This window comes from Dreissena polymorpha, chromosome 1 (assembly GCF_020536995.1).
Source record: "Dreissena polymorpha isolate Duluth1 chromosome 1, UMN_Dpol_1.0, whole genome shotgun sequence".
NCBI lineage: Eukaryota > Metazoa > Mollusca > Bivalvia > Myida > Dreissenidae > Dreissena > Dreissena polymorpha.
The window spans coordinates 131,415,942-131,438,543 of NC_068355.1; the positions used below are offsets into that span (position 1 = coordinate 131,415,942).

The window sequence follows — 22,602 nt, forward strand, 5'->3', positions numbered from 1 at the left end:
CCATCGTCTGTCTGTCACAACTTGTGTCATTCAGAATATGTCTGCAATTGACGTGTATAAGGTCAGGTATCAGGCATAACAACGCACCATAATGCGCCATTTGATGCTTAAATTTGAAAAATATCAGGGGGAGGCCCCCCCCCCCGGATGCCCCCACCAACGGGAGGGGATACCCCCTCCCATACACACCCCCTCCGCCGCCCCAATGTCAACTTGCTTCTGACGCCCCTGTACCTATACATCTGGTCAAGGTTATCCGAGGCAGATACGCCAATATCTTTACCTATTAAGGAATAAGACTTATATAATTCGATCAATTTAGAATCGTTCAATACACTGATAATAGCACAAATAGACTTAAACACGATCTTTGCGGAAAGCCATTTTCGAAATCGACTAAGACCTATTTACCGATATATGCAATTGTTGTTTTTTTGGCCATTTATGCAAAATTTTATTCCTATAACTTACACACCGTTAAGGTATTTTAATTGGTAAATCCTTGAATAATATATGTTTGTTTATGTTAAATCATTCCTTCTTGATACGGTTGTATGATTTTTAGTTGTTCGATTGCGAACAATTATAATTAAAAGAAAATCCGTTTCATGTTGCTCCAAACGTTGGTGTTCAGCCATTAACTTGTTTAATTCCAAAATAAGTTACCGTTGGAACGCACTGAGCTGCTTACCAGACTTTTGCATTTAACACTGTGCATTATGTTCTATGTTTGTTGTTATTGTTAATACCAAATAGTGGACAATAATCCTTGTCATCATCTCCCTTGTTAATCCTTGTCCTTATCTTTTAATCCATCACAATTTTCACGACCAAGAGAATCAGCAACAAAAACACCACCATCACCATCATGTTACTGTATCATCATCACCAGAAACAACACTATGCTACCATCACAGCCATTATCGCGATTGCCTTTACCATCACAATGTTATCGTCCTAAAAATCCGAATCTTAATTTATTATTATCATCATATTATCAATAATAGCAGAATATTGTACACGATATAAACATATTCATCATTATGCGAGTATAAGTCAAAAGTTTCAGAGCAATAATAATTAAGTAACCATATATGATTATGATATTTTCATATGCAAACGACTGTATATTGACCGGTGATTGTAGTATTGATAATCTGGTGGTCAGAAATATGCCTCTGATTGGGCTGATGTTAGTTTCGACGGTGACCATGGATATATGAGTATGATGGATATTATAATGACTTAATTATGATGTTGTTAATTGTTATGATGATGATGTTGATGTTGTCGTTGTTGTTGTTGTTGATGATGATGATGATGATGGCGGTGATGATGATGATGATGATGATGATGATGATAATGGTGGTGATGAGGATGATATTGATGTCGATGATGAGGACGACGACGATGATGATGGTTACGATGATGATGATGATCATCATGATGATGATGATCATGATCATGATGAAGATGATGAGGAGGGCTACAAACACGACGACGAACATGATGATGATGATGATATACGAGACACAACCAAAATGCATCTCGGTTCACTACATAAATAAATAAATATATTGTTTAACCAATAGAGAACAACTTTTGTGCCTTCAGCGCTTTTATTTAAATATCCAATCATTGCAAACTGTAGATGACAATCGCCATGCCTATGTTCACAGCAGCGTGTTTGGATAAACTTGTCTAGCTATTTAACCAGTATGTTGACCTAGGTCAGCGATCTATGGAAGTGTTTTAAAAGCCATGGGTATTTAAACTTGAAATACATGAGTTAATGAGGTGGGAATTTCAAAATAAATAGCAGATATAATAGCTATCCGAACTACATTTCAACACGTACTTACAGGACTTTAATTTGCTGGCCACTTAAAGCTGCTTCCTCACATATATCGAGGTGTATACATTAGGACAAAGTAATACAGCTTTTAAAGGGACAGGCATTTTATTTTATTTACTTAGATATTTTCATAGATCTATTTTTCTGTATCTTAAAATATTTGAGGAAATCAAAGATTTTTTTAAATACCATTTAAAATTATATGCGGAATAAACTCAAACAAATGCGACGCTTTCCCAAGGCAGATGTTCTAACTTCTTGGCTAATGTCACAATGACTTTTATTGGTTAGTTTCACCCACGTGGTATAAATAGCTGAAAAGCGTCTTGAGACGTTGATTTAGCCGTCCGGATAGCGTAGGGGTTGGTACACTGGTCTCACTTTGGTGATCCGAATATAATTTTGCATGGCTCATACATCTACAGATGCGGGAATTAACGAGATTTGTCTTTTCGTCACTTTGATCGTTTTTCCGTCCGCACGAGATTAACTAAAAACGATAAGTTACTATAACATCCATAAAGTTTTCTCCAAAGCTTTTATACCTGCATGGATATTTTCGTTGAAAAATATTAACATCTACATTAAATGTCCTTATTTTTTTCATCGACATTTAACAATTTAAACTAATGCAGATGGTTGAAATGTATGGGTAAAATGACCCGTTTGGTTTAACATCAATACCGTTTGTGACACAATTTGTATACTTGAATGGGGGCCAGAGGGGTAATCACATGACAGACAAGATGGTGACGTCCATGCAGAGGCAAGTTTTTTCGCTGCGAAATTTCCTAGCGGGATCACAAATTACAGCTCCCGCTAAGACAAAGACTTAGAGAATACCGTATTTTATAGGTATGTGGCTAAGATAATTCGTAGTGAGCATTAAGTCGTGATAACGAGCGAATATTAATACGAAATAAACGCGTATCACTTTCTTGTTGGTAGGGCTGGAAAGTGAGCGAGATTTAAACAATTAATAAAAGTGATAACCGGCATAAAACTGCGAAAATTACCTGTCTCGGCTCGGACGTCGCCATCATGTTTGTCATGTGATTATCCTCTCTGGAGGTTGTCTTGGAATACTATCAACATACCCACAAGATAAAGTTTCGTATTGTAAGAAAGCTCACTTCTTATTATCTTTCAAACGACTGGAGTTAGTGATAAACTAAATTTGCGCAACAGGCGCCATAGCTCAGATACTATAACGGTTACAGCTATTTTTAAACAACTCTTAAGATGTTCAATTTTATGATTTCTCGTTTTGATTTTACGACTACGGGTTTATACTGCTGCAAATTTGTTAAGCTTTATAACATCTAACTGGCCACAACTCATAAACAGAGGGTTTTATATACCAAAATGTTCGCCAGGGTCTGTAGATTTCAGAACGAGATATCATTTTTCTCGAAAGTGCTGGAGGGCGTAGAAATCCAAGATGGCGTCCAAGATGGCCGCCGTTTTATGTTATTATTACTAGTGAAGATGAATTTAATACGTCTATTGAACGCCTATATGTACTGACTTCAATATATGAAAGAAGTAATCCATTGATATAGGGCTTCTACCAAACAGATCATCAAGGTCACCAAAGGTCAAGGTCAAGGTCATTTCATGGTCAAAGTGGTAAAATATACGAAAATTTGAGTATTAACACATCATTTTCTTTTTTAATTCGATTGCTTTACATTTGTTGTGATTACTAACCTCTTAATCATATAGCCACATTTACAAGCTTCCTTTTAAACCAAAGCAAATGTCTAAAATTGTGTTGGTAACCATGGTAACCAAGACTACATATGCTATGCAGGTATTTTCCTGGTTCATTGAACGTCATTTGGCATACATTATAACCATCAAATTTAACCAGTTTTGCTTTGAATCTTTAATATATAATACCCATAGCTATTGACGTTTGTATAAAACATCATCAAGGTCATTTAAAGGTCAAGGTATTTTAAGATTATAACAATAATATTTTCTAAATCATGAGCAAATAATAACGGAATTGTATTCTTGGCATTGAAATATTGTACGAAAATGTAGATTTTTAACGCTTTATAACTTAATAAGACAAATGTAAAAAAAAACGCCTTGCAGTGTTCCATGTATCATATTTATTCAACAATCAATGCACCAGGTATGAGTGCTTGATACAGACTCATAAATGTTATTTACAAATGTTGGTTTAACATTGCATTTACTAATACAAATGATGCAAATTACAAATTAGGTTTTCAAGTAACAAACATAAAAAAACTCCTGTATCATAATTCATATCATGTGCATAAAGTAACTAGTCACTATGTAATCTTTTAACAGTTGTTATTACAAATGCACCATCTGTACATCATATTTATTCAACAATCAATGCACCAGGTATGAGTGCTTGATACAGACACATAAATGCTATTTACAAATGTTGGATTTACATTGAATTTACTTATACAAATGATGCAAATAACAAATTATGTTTTCAAGTAACAAACATTAAAAAACAACTCCTGTATCATATTCCATATCATGTGCATAAAGTAACTAGTCACTCTGTAATCCTTTAACAGTTGTTATTACAAATGCACCATCTGTACATCATATTTATTCAACAATCAATGCACCAGGTATGATTGCTTGATACAGACACATAAATGTTATTTACAAATGTTGGTTTTACATTGAATTTACTAATACAAATGATGCAAATAACAAATTAGGTTTTCAAGTAACAAACATTAAAAAACAACTCCTGTATCATAATTCATATAATGTGCATAAAGTAACTAGTCACTATATAATCTTTTAACAGTTGTTATTACAAATGCACCATCTGTTTAAAGTGTTACAAAAAAGGAAATATGATCTTACTAAATTCCGATTCATAATCATGTATTTGCAGCATGACATATACAATCATAGTTAAACTAAGTTGAAAATAACTCAGAATTTAACTTAAAAAAATGTATTATTATTATTCACAATAGAACAGAGTAAAACCAATGTCATAAATGGTAACAACTTTGTTATTAAAACACGTTCAAATTCTTGTGCTAGAGTTCATGATTGGTCACTATCTGACGATTCCAATTCTTGACCAAAAATGGATGACAGGGTGTATATATTCGTGCACATTGTATCTTCTGTTTCAATGTCTCCTTCACAATTACAAGCCACTGTACATGGCTGCTTGTTTCTGAAACATGCACATGTTTCATTGCAAATGTTACAATTACAAACCAAATCATTGAGCAACTCTGGAGCTGCTGCCGGTTGGCTCATCATTTTTGGTCTTATTCCAAGCCCATGTGTGTCATATTCATATCCAAACTCAGACAATGATGGAATCTGATGCTGTGGTGTCGTAGCATGACGCCATATCCACAGCTGTACTACACACCTCAGGAGATGTAGTGATAGACTATTTTCAGTAGGTGGTAAATTTCTAGGTTGAACAGAACCTTTGGCTTTGAGGCATCTTAACTGATGTAGCGTATGTCGACTGTTTCCACCATACATATCAGTAACAAATTTGTTACAGGCTAATTTTTGAGGTTCAGTTAACATCAGCTCCAGACCCAAATCATTCAGCTGTTGATACTTGTGAGAGTTGTCCATCATCATATTGAATGCTTTGCGTTTGCCCTTTCCATAAAATCCGCTCGTTGTGTCACAACCCGTCAAACAATAAACGGTAAGCAGAATTTTAAGTTGCAATTTCTGGACAATTGTCTGGACTGGTAGAAGCCTTCTGCAATCAGTATGAGTCGTAACTTTACCTGTTGACATGAATACATATGGAGCGCCTATGTTCTGGTAATGGTGCAGCAATAAGACCAGAACGTCAGTGTCAGGTGAATGAATGACAAGAGATGTGGCTCCTCTGTCTGCCTCATATTTGGCGTGCAGGATCATCATTGTATCAGCCTCTTCCTGGTTGGTATTTAGTGCTGAAATTTGAGTGCAAGAATCTGGAGATATTTGAACACATTGAAGGTGTTTTCCGCCATTGACGAACAAGGTTTCGTGAGAATTCAGCTCATCACATGCATGTTCTGTCATGTAGCTTGTGTAGTATTCGATAAGGCGTTCTTTGTTTGATCCACTGCGCAGGAACATCTTCCAGTCTTTTGGGATGTAAAGTTCTCCTTGAACATGAATATTGCCTGTTTTGTTGTAATTCAGGTCACCCCTTTCTTGTCTTGTTTGAGATTTTATGCTGCCTTCGCTGTATTTATCAAATACTATGTGGATGGCTTTAACATGTGCAGATAATTCAAGAGCCTTTCTCAATGCATATGATTGAAATGCAGATGCCATGCTTTTGAAGTTTGCCAGTTCAGATGGTACTGGTAATATCTGAACAAGCGCCATACCGTCAAATATCACCACCTCAGGATCGCTTGTCATCGTTTGTGATTCAGGCAGCAGTTCTTCTAGTTTTTTTTATGAAGTCAGATTTTCTGGTTTTGATCATCTTTCCATCATCCGTAAACATGCACATGGGAACTGCTGTATTTTCAAAAGCAAAGACGCGCTCAGAAGGAACCTTTTTGTACGTGTTGATTGCCAACAAACGCTGAAACATTACTGTACCATTTATGAGTTTAGCCTTTTGCTTCTTCTGTGATGGTTTTGAATTCATATCAGACATGGATTTTATCGTGCTTCTTGGCATAGGGCTGTAAAAGTCCTTTTCAGGTGCTTCTGTCCCATCGCTCTTCTCTACAAGTCTTTCGGTAACAAATGATTCAAATAATTCACGGCCTTTGGTCAAACAGTTCTTCATAGATAGCTCTACATCTTCATTGGCATGTGCTCCTGTGGCAAAGTTGATCAATTGCTCAGGGGTTTTAGTAACATCAAATGGGTCTATGAAATTACCATCAAAGATGTTTGTCATTGACATGACAGCTTTGTCATACTGATTTCGTTTGCTGTTACTGTCACTGTGATGTTTAGTATCATCTTGCTTGCTGGTAGCGTGTATGCTGTCATGGAATATTGCAGAGTATCTTGATGATATTGGTCGTGCAAGAAACCAACGTGCAAGGGCATTCTCCCGCAGGGTGAGTCCTACTATCCCACCTGATCCCTTGAGATCTTTGTTCTGGGTTGCTTCAAGTGCATAATCCAGCCAAACATTATTGAATGTTCCAGAAGACAACTTTGCAGTGTAAAAACCTTCAAGAAATCCTTCTTCTACATCTTGGGGTAGCATGTTCATTTGAAGCAATTGGACCGTCATGTACCTCGCATAGGTTGTTCTGTTTGATGCAAACAATAGAGGCATCAGCTGCAGTTTGGCATGTTGGTATACTGTCCAGTTTGGAGACCTAGTTGACGCTATCAGTAACTTAAGTGGGGTTGAAACTTTTGCAAGATAGTCATCCCAAAGCGAAAATGTAGATGATAACTTGCGACCCTCTTCCCTGAACTCTTCTAAATACGGCGTCAGGTAGTTTGACAGGGTGTCAACAAATCCGTCCAATGACTCTGCATATGTATCAGTAGGCATGCTTCGGAAGTCTGATAGCATCATTCTTACTTCGCTGGCCATATTCTTGTTGTTCTTTGCACACCAGGCGTCAAAGTTGATAAGTAACCGGTTGTACAAAGCTTCGTCAACCAACTTGAATGCTGTAAGTGCTCTATCAAAGTCCTTACCCAACAGAATATTATTTACTGTGGCTGGGGCATATGTACCTGAATCAATAAGCAGCTGCTTAAGACCTGCGTTACCATACAGATGTCCGATTCCTGCGAAAACAGACATAAGTAGATGCATGCCGCCTTCCACTGGGATCACCCCTTGTAGCTTCTTATCCTGGCTCCAAACTATTTCCAATGCTTTTGTCAATAGTCCCATATCAAACACCACAGGTATATGTGACTGGCCTAGGCTGGTGGCAACTTCTTTGGCCCGAAGCAGTGTTGTATATATTGTGCTGTAGTCTGTGGGTTTTGACATTATGATTGGATTGTATGCTATAGTAGAGGCTTCTGTTTTGTTTTCTTTCCTGATCAATTGTGATGAAAACACACTCCAGTTTGGAATATTTTGCTGATCATCAGATATATCGTCACATAAAATGGAACTGCGCCCGACAGAATATAGCAGCTCTCTCAGTCTGGCAAGTCTTACAATGTTGGACTCTGTAGGATCTATGTCTTCCAGCTTTACAGGGCGCTCAAAGACTGGTCGTGGTCTTTGTGTAGGTTTACTGTATGGAACAATCCAACAAAGGCCACCACCAGGAAGTGACTGACTGTCAAACGTCCTACTTGTTGATTTCGGAAGACGTGGAATCCGCGTTGACTCAGCTGGCGCACTGCTGACCAAAATGCTTGTCATCGCATGAGTCGTCCTTTTACCATCAACTGTTCGCTCATTTAGATCCCAGTTATCAGCAACTGCCACTACCAGATTACCCCCTTGGTCTCTAGGTAGTATATTGTCTGGGACAATACCACCAGAGTCTGTTATCTTATGTGATGCAATGTTCTGTTGGGCTGCTGATGTCAAGAATAACCGAAGATCTGGATATGAGATGGAATAACCAAGAGAGTACATATCTTCAATCAAATGGCGGCTGCCAAACTCGTTGTAGAGGTGTATACCTAAGCCCAGGTGTTTAGGGGATGGGTTTGACGTGACAAGTGTAGTAAGGTCACAAGCAACAGCTAGACATCTTGTATTGGTCATCTCAGATGCTTCCTTGTAGCATTTTTTGTCATATAACCAACACACTGCCTTGTAAAGAAGAGGCTCCACAAACTGCTTCTGATCTGACAGTTTCATTTCTTCTGGAGCGTAAAAGAAGTCACCCAATTTAGGATTATTCTCTATAATTCGTCGTCTCAAAATACCCATAGCCTTATGAACTACAGTTTCATCTGTGTCGTCCTCTGACTCTGGTAGTTCATCGTATGAACAATCATTGTCATCTTGAATGACCTGTTCTAGCTTCTTTGACTTTCTAACAGCATCATTTATAGTCAGACTAGAAGAACAAACTAAGTCAGGCTTTCCATGCTGATGAATAAAGGATACCTCTGGCCATACTTTTTCTAACAACCTTTTCAAATTGGAACTTTTATAAGAGTTTGCATCATTTGAACATCCTTCTGATTCAGCAATTTCAACAAAACGTTTTTTTAATGTAGGAAAGAAGAAAATCTTTTTATCAACAACAATAGAATGCTCAAATTCATTTTTAACTTTCTCAGCTATGATTGTGTATGAAATTGTTTGATTTTTAGAAGTGGCCTTATTAAGTGTCAGCCCGGAAAATGCATAGGTATTACACTGGTAATATTTAGTCAAACAACCTTTTTTTCTATGATATCGAGCCTCGATGGCTACAAGATCACCATTTGGAACACTTGCCAATCTGTCAATAATAGCTACATCATTTATTGCAGTAGCAATATCTAACACTTTGCGATATATAGAGTTCGAGTCTGAAGATATAGAAGTTTCAACTAGCGACCAACTTCTGCTAAAACCTCTTGACGTATTGTCCCTATGAAGGCTGCACTTTTCGCCACAAATGAAGCACTGTGATTTCCAATCAAAGTTCTCAGTAGTGGACCTCGTCTTAAAAGGTGTTCTTGTATTTTCCTTGTCATCCATTGTTGAGTCAACTAAGCATCATATTGGCCTAAAAAACAGAAATACATATGAAATCCTTTTTAGAAAAAAGAGAATTTGAAATGAAATAAATTTTCTACTTCAAATGATCATATTTGAGAGAAATCATAATATGATATTTATGAATATCATTATATTTGCTATACCAGCATCAAATTACTTGATACATGTAGTTCTATTTTAACTATGAATACATGTTCCTATATAAAAGTTCTGTCAGGTATTTAAATTAATAATTTTTTTGAGGTATCAATTCTTGGCAAAACCTACTAAATGTAATTAAGAATGTAATATAGTTAAAACTGTAAAATTAAGATGTTCATTTATTGTAGTTTATAAAACACTTAATTAATTAGACAACATCAATTATCTTCATTTAGATCGTCATATTAATGTGCGATGAAATAGTGACCCTTGAATATTATTATCATCATCATTATTATCATTATTATTATTATCATCAGTATTTTTATTTCTTTTAATGGTACCACTTACTGGTGTTTTCATAATGCAGAGAAGGATCACCACATGGTTGTCATATACCTTCACTACTCTCCTCTGCTTCACATTTCTGAAGCAAAAAAATCATCTTTGTTATTGTAAATGACTTTTAATAATAATTATTACTTGCCTGCGTTCTCATTTTAATTACATAAATATATATATATATATATATATATATATATATATCGAACTATTTAGTATACACAAAACTCTTTAATAACTTACTGTAATAATGGATCAACAGAATTATAATTAAAATACATACTTTTTTAACTTTGCAGTCATAGTAGATATGTAAGCTCTCTTTCCAGATGTAGCAATATTTTCTTCCCTAGAGACTGCGTCATTCACTAAGCTGATGAAGTTCTGTTGTTTAACCTATTTATATATTCCAAACAATAGTTAAGAATAGGCAGAAATTCACATTTCTAAGGCATACACAATAATTCATCAACAGAAAACAATTGTTTTTCAAATAAGTTAATTAACAAGATAATAAAAGGTGCGACAGAAAATGTCCGCTTACTAGTACCTATCCGAGTACTACTCAAGTTTTGGAAAAAAATATATTAGCACCCCTCTTATTTAATAAACAAGACAGTGAAGATTTCAGATAAGGGTTTCAAATTTTCAAGAACACTACTTATGAATATATTCAAACGGATTTTAGTAAATATCTGTGATGAATAACATCAATGACATTGCAGACAAATTTACTTGTGATGGTGTTTGAAAAAATGTTTTATTTATTAAAACCTTTAAGCATATCATGTTGTTATGATTCAAACAATAAATAAACATGTAAAATACTTACCAAATTAGATGTACATGGAAATGAAAACTGTGAAAATAACAAAAAAAGTTTGACATTGATAGCGATGGGCACAGGGGAGGCAACTGCGTACGGCTCATTTATTACTGAACAATTCCTGCGCGAAATCTCGTTCATAAAAATAGTGCCGATAGGGGGTCGGAATTACGTCGTTTTTAAGGTGGTTTTTGATTGGATATGGTTAAAATAACCACTAATCATATAAGTTAATACATTTATGTTCGCGGGCAAAGCACTTTCGTTTCTACACAGTTGCGTTGAAGATTAAAAGAAAGCCTAAGAAAATTTCCGAGATCGAGAAAAATAGGTAAGATACATTGCCCAGTAGAAAAATTGCTTTTATTTTGAAGGTTAATCATTCTCCTTTCCATTCATGCCACTAATTGCTTTGCAAAATGCCGTAATTCTGCTGGTTGTTGCTAATGTATGGACCCACTATTGACCCATTTCATGAATGGCAAGATGGCCGCCGTTGTTGAAAATTCATACGACGTAAATTAGCGATGGGCACAAGGGAGGCAACTGCGTACGGCTCATTTATTACTGAACAATTCCTGCGCGAAATCTCGTTCATAAAAATAGTGCCGATAGGGGGTCGGAATTACGTCGTTTTTAAGGTGGTTTTTGATTGGATATGGTTAAAATAACCACTAATCATATAAGTTAATACATTTATGTTCGCGGGCAAAGCACTTTCGTTTCTACACAGTTGCGTTGAAGATTAAAAGAAAGCCTAAGAAAATTTCCGAGATCGAGAAAAATAGGTAAGATACATTGCCCAGTAGAAAAATTGCTTTTATTTTGAAGGTTAATCATTCTCTTTTCCATTCATGCCACTAATTGCTTTGCAAAATGCCGTAATTCTGCTGGTTGTTGCTAATGTATGGACCCACTATTGACCCATTTCATGAATGGCAAGATGGCCGCCGTTGTTGAAAATTCATACGACGTAAATATCAATCAGGTTGAAAAAAAAAATATATCAATTGTTCTTTTTTTGCTCTGTAAAGTTGCCAAAAAACGTGCTAAACATCATTGAAGGATATATTTATGCCGACATTATATCGTAATGGTAGATTTCATTCGTTTATCTGTAAATAGACGTTTCGATAATACAAAATACAGACTTGCACTATTCGGACAGTAAGTATTTCGGATATTGCATTAATGATACAAGATACAAGAATCTTTATTTAACGTCGGATGTGAACAACAATTCGATACAGTCACTGTATTTTAGTTATATTATGTAGATATATTATTTCTTTGATTTCAATTATTCTTTTTGCAGACATATGTTTGATACTAATAAGTCAGAGTCTCAGGATTGGGAAGAGTTTGACTCGGAGTCTAACAGTGAGCGTTCGGAGTCTGACAGTGAGCGGTCGGAGTCTAACAGTGAGCGTTCGGAGTCTGACAGTGAGCGGTAGGAGTCTAACAGTGAGCGTTCGGAGTCTCACAGTGAGCGTGTATCACCGCAGCCAGGTCAATTTACACAGGACCGGGCTGCAAAAGCTGAAAAGTTGAAGCTTCCGCATCAGGTACTAGATAAAAAATAATGTGCAATTTTAACCAATAAATATTTTTCTTAGTATATAAATGACATTTCAGCAGAATGACATTTTGAAACATAAACCCCATGTAATTTTATTTTATGGCAATGTATCGGTCATTTTGAAATACATTTATTATCAACATTAATTAATCATCATTATTGTAATTCACTAATGTTTATGCATTTGAAATATATACTGTTATACTTTTAAGAAGTCAGATATCACAAAATGTAGTTTAAAAAGACAGATATCACATAATTGAGTTTAAAAAGACTGATATCACAAGATAAGGAAGAGCAGTCTTTTTTTTATTCTAAAGCTGTAGCCTAATCTAGTCTACAATCCCTCGGAAATTTTCATAAAAAGGCTACATCCTCTCAATTTTTTTCATTATATTCATGCACTTAACCCAAAAAAAGAAACTTACACCTGGAAATTACATTCCCCTATGACTAACATTGCGTGAGTTGTATCCCCAAATTTTGGGTTTCACACACTTTTTCCTATATAATATGAAGGCTAATGCCCCTTCCCCCAACAGCCTTAAAAAAGCCTTGAATGGTAAAAACAATAAACCTTTAAGCTATTTTCCGTTTAAGAAAGTCCCTTCTTAAAAAAAAATCCAGTTGAAGCAGAAAGTTTTGTCCCTGATAAGCCTGTGTGGACTAAACAGGATAATATGGGATGACACTTTAGGCTCATGCATTAATTCCCGTTTTCCCAGAGTGCAGCTCAAATGTTCATTTACATGTTACAGAGTACCGCAAGAAGCTGCCGTTTGTGAATGCGCCCCGATAGAGGAGATTTAGGCAAAGAAGCTGAAGGCAGCGGGGGGAAAAGAGAAGAAATCAGGAAGAAATCGCCATAGGCGATAACTGAATATAAGATTTTTTAAACCATTGGATAGGTTTGTTAGTCACCTATCTTAGGAAAAATACTTACAGATACATTGAAGTTCAAATAACTAGTGTTAGGTCTTATTTAAATAAGAAGAATTTTGGTTTTTGAACCTATTTAATGAAGCAAATGATTTTACTTTTGTTAAACATGTGTGGCAGTGAACTATTGTCTTCATGTTAACCTTATTTAAGTATTGGCTGTTGTTCTTGTGGTGTATTTATAATTTGAGGACTTATTTTACCTAATGGACAATTTATTTTAATTGAGTTAACAACATATAAAACTTGTCAAAACTATTGAAAGCCCCCATAAGAATTTCATTGTTTTGTAGTGACCACTATGTCTGCTCGTGACACTGTCAGTCTGACATGTGAGAGTGCAGTTGAAGTAAAATGATTCATCAATCATTACTTATGAACAATTTCAATCTTTGGGATTAGTTTTTGCCTATATGCTACCTTTGACTGACAAAAAAACCAACATCAACAATGTTTTTTTTTTATTTGAACAACTCGTCATCGTGATTGGGAGGCATGTGTCATTTTAATTCATCATTATGTAATGTCGGGTAATTGGACATTTCACAAGTATTTATATATTGTGTATGCACAACAAATATAAATTGTGTCAACAAAAATTATGTGTTAGTTCACCAGTAGTTATCATTGAAAATAAAACCTTAAAAAAGCTGCAGAGTTGTTGTTGATAGCAGTAAAGACAAAGGCTATTCACGCAAATAAATATATATTTGTATGCCCCCTTATTTTGCCATAAACTGTGCAGTAAAAAGTGCAAAACCAATAAAAAATATGTGTTATTAATATGTTCTAATGTGTTTTATATCTAAAAAGGCATTCACATAGATAAAAATAACTTATAAATGGCCAAAATAGCTGGTTAAATGCAAATGTCAGTTGTTTGCTGGCAATGAACCAGATTTTTGGCAGAAAAAACAGCAGAAAAATTCACCTATTTTTTTACGTGTTTTAAAAAAATCATAAAAAATCTATTTTTCATCCAAATAAAAAAAGAAAGACATCATTATGTTTGTTTTAAGTAGTATAACATCAATGCCAAATATCATTCAAATATTCCCATTTTAAAAAAAATCATTGCCTCTTGCTAACATTGATGTCTGCTAATTTTAACTTGTATGGAAAATTTATTTCAAAGGGGAGTAACTCAAAACATGTTTAGTAACTAAAATCAACTAATTCTTTATATTATTATAGTTGTCACAGCTTTCAGAGTTTAAAGTTGACTCAGTTGATAAAAATGGTATATAATTTCATTAAAATGTATAACGTATTAGTGGTATGAAATAATTATTTAAGTTTTAGTCTATGAATTAACACACTGTATCAAATGAAAGTACAGTTACAATCACTCCATCAATTAAACTATTATTTAATGATATCTGGATCGTATTCTTGACCATAAAAGTTTACTTTTTCGTTTGTTTTAAAGGATATTAATATACTTATTGATTTTACCTGATTTTAAATATATTTTAATAAAAAACTTGATAGTTATACATTAAGATAATAGACTTTGCCCCCAAAATTGGAGCATTTTTTGCTGATTTTCAGTAAAATTTGAACAAAAATGCATTCCACTTCATGGTAATAGGTAAGTAATGCATTTAAGATACACCACCTTTTCATTTAATGTTGATTTAGAAGGTAGATAGCAATTTTCCGCACATAAAATGGAAGTTGTAATGTATACCGTGAATAAGACCATTTCGGCGGCCATCTTGGACGCCATCTTGGATTTTGAAGCTCTCCAGCACTTTTCGAAAAAATGAAATCTCTTACCATAATCTACAGACCCAGACGAACATTTGCATATATAAAACTCTTTGTTTATGATCAGTGGCCAGTTACTCCCCTAAATAAGCGACTTATGTGTGCCTGTTTGCAGCACTATTATACCAAGTATGAAGACACATATAAATATAAGTATACCAATTATTACATAACTTTATGTAAGCACCAGTGCATTTATCATTACACGATACAAGTAGTTTCTAAAATTGTTCAGTTGGTACAGATATTTAGATATACTTTAAAAATACATTAAACTATTTAATACTCTTACTTTTGAAAAGCTGTAGAAAGCCATCTGGCATTTTATTACCGGTCTAAATTACAATTACCTTATCACATGTGCAGAGAAGTCCTAGTCTATTTTTAAAATGGATTTCTTCAAAATGTCTTTATTTCCGAATTAATTGTATAGTCCTTAGTGACTACTGCTTAATGATGCTTTTATTAATTTGATGAGAATCGTATCATAAACTCATAATCTGCACGTTGAATTCAGTAAAATGGTGTTGTTTCTTAGGTAAAGATTGTTAATATAAGACAAGCTTTTAGGTTTAGACATATTCGTTTTACGTTCGAATGAGAATTTCCTGTTTCAGCAACGGTGCTGGCATCACCATGCTCCATGCAGAACCGCACGAGCAATCTGCTCAACTGCATTACTGGGATCAAGACGCGATTCATGGACAACGACGCATTTTGGTTCGGGAGCCAATACGCTACAAGGTGTCCGCTAAAGGGAGCCAGCTATGACCCAAAGTGCACCAATTTACGGCCGGACACTGCTGACAGTTTTGGAACCCGGTTTTTCCAAAGCAGCGCGATTGATTCCCTGGACAGGTACCTCTCTGTGCGGTTCGAATCTATCGGAAGTGAGTTTCCCGGGTCCGTTTGGTAAAAGAAAACAACCACATAAAATTATGATTGAAATAAGGAGAATAAAACCTTTTTAGGACGCTGTCAACAGTAAATTTTTTTCAATCATGCAATCATTCATCAATTGAACATCGTTTCCTTAACATGTATATCGTGACACTTTGCTATTAGTTAAGTTATAAAATTATAAAGGGTTCTACCAAAGTTTAATAGTTTTATATCGATTGCCTAGAATGAAGGATACGCCCTCTACGAATTTAAAGCCGCATTAATGGCAAAAGAAAGTAAAAAGTTTTTTCCACAGGAAACTACACCGGATGCGGTACGACGTACACCTGGGACGGAAAGGAGAGGGTTAATATAGACGTCGACCCACTTTCAGATGACGTTGAGACGCCGTGGTTTGTTAGAAACACGTAAATACCTTTTATTTTGGTTAGCTGTAGCATTAATTTCGTTGTTGACCGATTTTTTTAAATTTCACTGCATTTTACGATATTAAGTCATAAAAGTCAAGCAATATATACATGCACCTTAAAAACGCCTCCTCAGATGTAAAATAATCGAAATCGTTCTTAACTTTCAACCAGCTACTTACATATTGTTACGCATTTGTAGTCCATTTGAAATTTTAATTTGATTCAAAACCTTTCGTACTAGATTCAAGTTTTAAGTTTCATTTCCAATCTTAAGATACTGATGAGCAGCAATGGTTTTATGCTGTTTGCCATTTTCACTTTGCTTCTGAGAGGAAAAGCGTTAAACGACTGACTTTTTTTAGAACAAGTATGTATTAGCATTGTATACGTACTTTTTTTGAACACACGCACACATTAAAAAATAGTATATGAACCTTGATATTTGTCTTCATTCTATATGAATACAAATAAACAAAAAAGAAGGAAAAGAACTTGCCACTGACCATTGTAATTGTATCTCAGACCTTTGTAATTTTTCCTGTTAGAGTATGATTTGGTTTGCAAATGATGAAATGAAATTAGTTTACTAAATAATAGCAAAACTTGGTACAATACAATAAATGAACGACAACTTCATACGGCAAGAAGAAAACCATTGGCTACTTGTCGAATTGCGATCCGTTCGCGGATGATGACCCTGTTGTTAATCGCCGTGCTCTTGTTCATGCAGACCCAACATAACCTGGAGTAGTAACGCTACAGATTACTACACGCTGATTGTTTATGACGCCGGATACATGATCTGTCATGGCCTTTACGTTAACGTCAGGGGTAATGATCTCAGCAGCGGACAGGTAAGGAGGACTTTTAACCCATTGAAATGAAACCTAATACTTTGTTTAATTGTGTCGATAGTTAAGTAAGCCGCATTTTTTGGAGTGACACTTTACTCCTTGGTGTGTATAGGAACGGTCAACTACACGTTTTCGATGTGTGTTTTAACTCCGCTATTGTTCATGAAAATTTTTTGCTATCACGTGAAATTTTTTGCTTGTACGAAACTCACTTTTTAATATTAAAGTAAAAATCAGAATGACATCTATCCCTGCAATTAGGTGTTAGATATACATATACGTTTTTGCAACAAGTTTAACACAAATTGCTTTAATACAAATGAAACGTTTAAATTACAGACACAACGAAAACGTTTAAATATTTCAGGTTGTTAAAGAGTACCACGGTCCGAAAAGAAGCTTCATTCTACAGAACCCCTACATATTCCTGCTTTTCAAGCATTCCCAACCGGTGAATGTGACGGCAGAACTTAAGAACGTAATTTTAAACCCCAACTGGAGCCAAAAATGGCCAATTTACGACTTCGCGCAAAATCTCAATTTGGGAGGTAAACGGTTTGGTGCTTCTTTTTCATCAGGACATTAATTGTCAAATACGGATCTGTAAAATCAAGCCTTTGATTAAAAACAAAACAAATATGTTGAAGACGAATTCAGATCTTAAACTTTTTCTGAAACAAATGATACACAAGTTCACATTCAGATATTTTGTTGACGATTGCTTTGTTTGGTAATTGCGACTTTGTGATTTATGTTTGAAAATGCAAAGGTTTTACTTACAATTGTTTTATGTAAATTGGTCCCAAGAAACGACTGCAAAGACTGCTTACGGAAAACAGTTGGCATTGTCTTAATCTCACTAAAATGCTTACACAGTAGATTCGGTGATAATCTATGAAAAGAAAATGCGCGTTTTCTCAGAAATCAGGCAACTATTTATCGACTATTATTTTCTAACAGGTTAAACTCTCTTCGTTTTACTTGAAAATTGATTTTTCCAATAATTTATCAATAATAGTCACTTTTTGTCAAACAGTTTTGATAAATCAGCATTTTTCTCTTTACAGCAGTAATGTACACTTCATTGCAAAAATCTTATTCGCAGTGTTTTATAATTGGTTTACTATATCCAAATAAAAGAGTCTTCAATGATCACTTTACTTATTGAATTATCAGCTTCCCTCACCATAGACTTAGAACCTTAGCAGTTATACCCTTAGCATTGTCTGGAGCGAATGCTCATTAGATACAACAATCTCTTCTAACTGTTTACATCAAATTTATATCAGTCCCACAGTGCTGACCGGGGTTGATGTAAACCATTTATCATCATCAGCAATATTTTCCCCTTGCACTGTGTGGGCGTTTGGGTGAGAATGAGAGACGACACCATATAGATCCTCCACCAGGTAGGAACAATTCAGAAAGTAGGGCATTGAGTAGGACGGCATAACATTTTGATTAATCTACTGATCGCGCAAAAATCTTCAGAAACAAAAGGTTAATCCGTCTCCATTCTTGCGCAGATCCTGTCGCTGTGAACTGGGTGGTTGTCACTGGTGACGAATATGGAGCCGCCATGTCAGAGAGTTTTGGATTATTCTTTTGCCCGGATTTCTCAACAAAAGGTCAGCGTGTAACCATACTTTATTAGAGTCATGTTCAAATAGTTTAAGTATACACTTTATTATTCCCCGCAGTGAGGAAATTGAGACGCCCTGCTTAACGCAGTTTCATCTGCTTCGTTTGATTGTTTTTCTGTGTGTGTTAATGCTCTGTTTTAGAATGCAATGCAATCTTCTTTCATCCTTCGTTTCACGTCATGCACTCTGTACATAAGATACAATTTACAGCATAATCTTCACAAATGTAAGACAATAAGTTGCGCTGATCAAAATTAGACAATGTAGAGTTAACAGACAAGTCAGAGGTACCCTTAAAAAGTCAGCTACCATTTTAGTTCTTTGCTATATTTTACGAGCAGACCTATTTACATGGCATATACTATTTATGACAAGTGCGATATAGTTTGTTCATATCAATTTATATAAATGCAAATGTAAGTCTTTCGTTGAAACGCACATACAACTTTCTAAGAAAACCTTAAAAATATATGTGCTTTTTATCGTTGTATTACTCATGGATTTAGTTTCGCAATTCGGTAGCTTTGCATCGAGTACCCCGCCCATTCTTCAGCAACTCGACTCAGCTGTCTGTCTGGTTGGACGTTACCATGACGACTACCAGTCTCAACTACCCAGTCTGCTGTAACAAATTCACATTTGGGTATGTTCTTTATAAGTACCACCAAAGACCCATGGTCATACAAGGTATTTATTGGTACCCGTATTATTATTATTATTATTAATGTTTAAATAACAATAAAAATAATAACAACAACAACAAATACTACTACTACTCCTACTTCTACTACTTTTCATAATTTAAAAAATATATAACACAAATTACAACACAATTTAATCTAGACGCATGTCGAGCAAATCGTCTAGAAAGTGATTAATTTGAAATAAAGTAGGCATTACGCGCAACATGCGTCACAGTGTGCGTAAATATGTACCGTCCCAAACACAATCCGCATTTCCAGAGCTGGGGCCCGAAAGTTGGACCCTATAGGGAACCGGATCTACCACACTGCGGATGTGAGGAGCGAGGCCATAGTCACTTACTCCATAAAGAAGGCCGGTTTCCTTCCATCGAACTTTACAGGTAGGTTATGTATTATAGGGTTGTGTTTTTGTTATTTATGGTTGTGTTTTTGTAATAAAGGGTTGTGGTTTTGTAGTATAGGGCTGTGTTGTTATGTAAAAGCTGTTACACTCATAGAATATTAAAGCCGCACAATTTAAAACAATTATCATGGTATAGTGTACTTAAATTCATCTTAATTTAAAACGTTGACTTCAAGTATTCGAACTTTCACTCTTCAGTTGTTGCTATTGAATTCTCTCCAAATTTCTATCCTTCATAATCATAGTGTTTGTATACATAGTTTCTACCTGTGCATCAGATTAGGTCATTAACTGTAACACACGAAGTGGATTAACCTTTATGAGTTATATCAAAACTACATTTAGTTTGAACGTGTGTGACTTACTGATGACTGTCTAATGACTGACTTCCAAATACAGAAACTATATAAAGTTTGAGCGGTGTAAGGATTTAAAAGGATTGTCAAACATATTTTTTTATGCTTTCCGGTGGTTTATAGATGAATCTCAGTGAATTGAAACTGATATTTCACTGTTTCAAACAGTGAAAAATAACAGTTCGCCACTCGTGAAAATATTATTTTTTATGATCACTCCTGAAATAAAATTGATATTCCATCGAATCCTACAAATATCCTTTATGTATTACATGGGCTTCAAATTGATATAATGTTTTTAATAGTATTTGCGTGTAAATATGTGCACAGTCTAAATAAAACAAAAACAAAAAACAATTATGCGAATGGAAACATTCCATGACTTGAACTGATATTATCATCGAAGCCTACTTCACTGGGATTTTGAAGCCTACTTCACTGGGATTTTGAAGCCTACTTCACTGGGATTTTGTAAATTGTCACGAAGTGATTTATGAGTGACAATCGGTTGGAGCCTTGATCATATAAATGATGATGGAGACAGATGGAATTCGTAAATATTTTTATGAATTGGATGTCTTTATATGTGCTACATTTACTACACCACTAATGTTCGTAAAAACCGCATGCATATTAGTTTATTCTAATGACTACCAGATATAATTTTACCAATAAAACAACAATCATTAACACTGGCCGACTAAAATGTCACATCCGACAACAAATCATCAAATTCTCACGCAAAGCCCTTGGCTCTTTGGTGGCGTTCAATACGTCTTGCCCACCCTGGCACAGATGACACTCGCCTTACCCTCGGTCCTATGGCGGCGTCCAATATGTCCGGTCCACCCTGGTACAGATGACCCTGGCGGTGTCCAATACATCCTTCGTTGCTGGCGTGTGCCGGTCGGCCCTTGTCGCCGAAACCGCCTCTCTCTCTCAGAAATGGCAGCTATCTGCCGAACCGTCGTTGGGTGATGGCCTCTGGCGCACCCACCCGGAAACTTCCCGTAGGGTGATGCCCGTCTGCCGCACCCGCCCGGAAACTGGGATCTATTTATTCAAACTAATCCCAAACCGTGATATTGCGTGGTTTTGTAGATACTATATTTAGACAGCAAGCATTCAATAATGATCTATCACCACATGAACACATGAAAAGTACACATGCATAACTGCAATATTAACACAAAAATACAAATAAACATTTACATTAATTCACCCGATATTCAATAAATGTTATTGTGTTGTTTATCTCAGAAGCTAGCAGGGTTTTAATGCAAAAATTTACAAATAATGTAATAAAACGTATAAAAGTTATATTTACCCCGGTCCCTTATAAATAAGATATCCAAGTGTCTGCCCCTTGGGCTCTGTCAGAGCGTCTACATTGCTCGAAACTTACGACGGCACTGAGTTGTTTTGCTTAAAATGTCTGGGAACATCTGATGTCAAGTAAACAATTCACGGATCTGTCGTTTTATCAAACTGGGCATGCCCTTTGTTATAAAATACCAGAGTTCATGATAAGTTTGCATCTCATATCCCTTTTATTTTGATAACCCAGTTCACATCGAGAATAAGCACAGATTGGGTTTGTTGTAGGGGAATTTAACATCGCACATGTACAAAGCATGAATCCTGAATCTTGACATTTATGTAGCAGACATGCCACAATTTGTTGGTGAAACTGATACGAATCTGTAGACTACTCTCTGATGTAATACTAGCAACCAAAGGGGCTTCCCGTCTACGGTTTTAGGGGAGATGCACAGCATCGTGACCATGGACCCTGATGTTCCATCGCCAACCGTTGGTACCCAGGAACGGCCCCTGTTACACGGCCTCTTCATCAACATCAGGGATGGCAACTTCAGCACTGGTAAATCTAAAAACATTGTCTAGAGAGAAACTCGTACTGCAGTCCGTTTTGTTTTTATGTAAGGCAAGTGACCGCTTACCATTTCATTACAAGACATACACAACATAAGTAGTTTGAAAGATAAACATAGTTAAATATTCTGTTATCGTCTTAGGATAGAAAATGCAAAGCATATGTTGTTCAAACCGGTTGAAATCCAGCGGTTTATAGATAATTTATGCGAACACGGGACACACCATTAATATGAAATGGAACTTGAAGGTATTTCTTTAGACAACAACACAAGTATTATTGTAAAATGCATACTGAACAAGGTTAAAGGCAGGTCCAATTTTAAGTTT

The 22,602-nt window shown here is 35.6% G+C and overlaps 1 protein-coding gene and 2 long non-coding RNA genes across 7 annotated transcripts in view; 2 read left to right on the plus strand and 1 right to left on the minus strand.

Moving 5' to 3' along the window:
- LOC127850234 (uncharacterized protein C56G2.4-like) overlaps positions 1-22,602 on the plus strand; it is a 67,233-nt gene that overhangs the window by 41,237 nt on the left and 3,394 nt on the right. For all 4 annotated transcript variants that reach the window (XM_052383122.1, XM_052383126.1, XM_052383107.1 and 1 more), the window contains exons 2-9: positions 15,724-15,996; positions 16,305-16,416; positions 17,150-17,273; positions 17,641-17,821; positions 18,800-18,901; positions 19,439-19,559; positions 19,879-20,000; positions 22,142-22,261. In XM_052383122.1, coding sequence (XP_052239082.1) covers positions 15,724-15,996; positions 16,305-16,416; positions 17,150-17,273; positions 17,641-17,821; positions 18,800-18,901; positions 19,439-19,559; positions 19,879-20,000; positions 22,142-22,261 — 1,155 coding nt within the window. The remainder of the gene's footprint in view (positions 1-15,723; positions 15,997-16,304; positions 16,417-17,149; positions 17,274-17,640; positions 17,822-18,799; positions 18,902-19,438; positions 19,560-19,878; positions 20,001-22,141; positions 22,262-22,602) is intronic.
- On the minus strand, positions 562-2,994 carry LOC127850259 (uncharacterized). The gene is made up of 3 exons (XR_008035174.1): positions 2,872-2,994; positions 2,157-2,345; positions 562-957 (listed from the first exon to the last, which is right to left on the minus strand). It is a non-coding gene; the product is annotated as an uncharacterized LOC127850259 (long non-coding RNA).
- Positions 11,070-14,387, plus strand: LOC127850254 (uncharacterized). 2 transcript variants are annotated; one of them, XR_008035173.1, is made up of 3 exons: positions 11,070-11,149; positions 12,134-12,383; positions 13,156-14,387. It is a non-coding gene; the product is annotated as an uncharacterized LOC127850254 (long non-coding RNA). The 2 variants fall into 2 exon arrangements; XR_008035172.1 differs by lacking the exon at positions 11,070-11,149 and adding an exon at positions 11,343-11,606.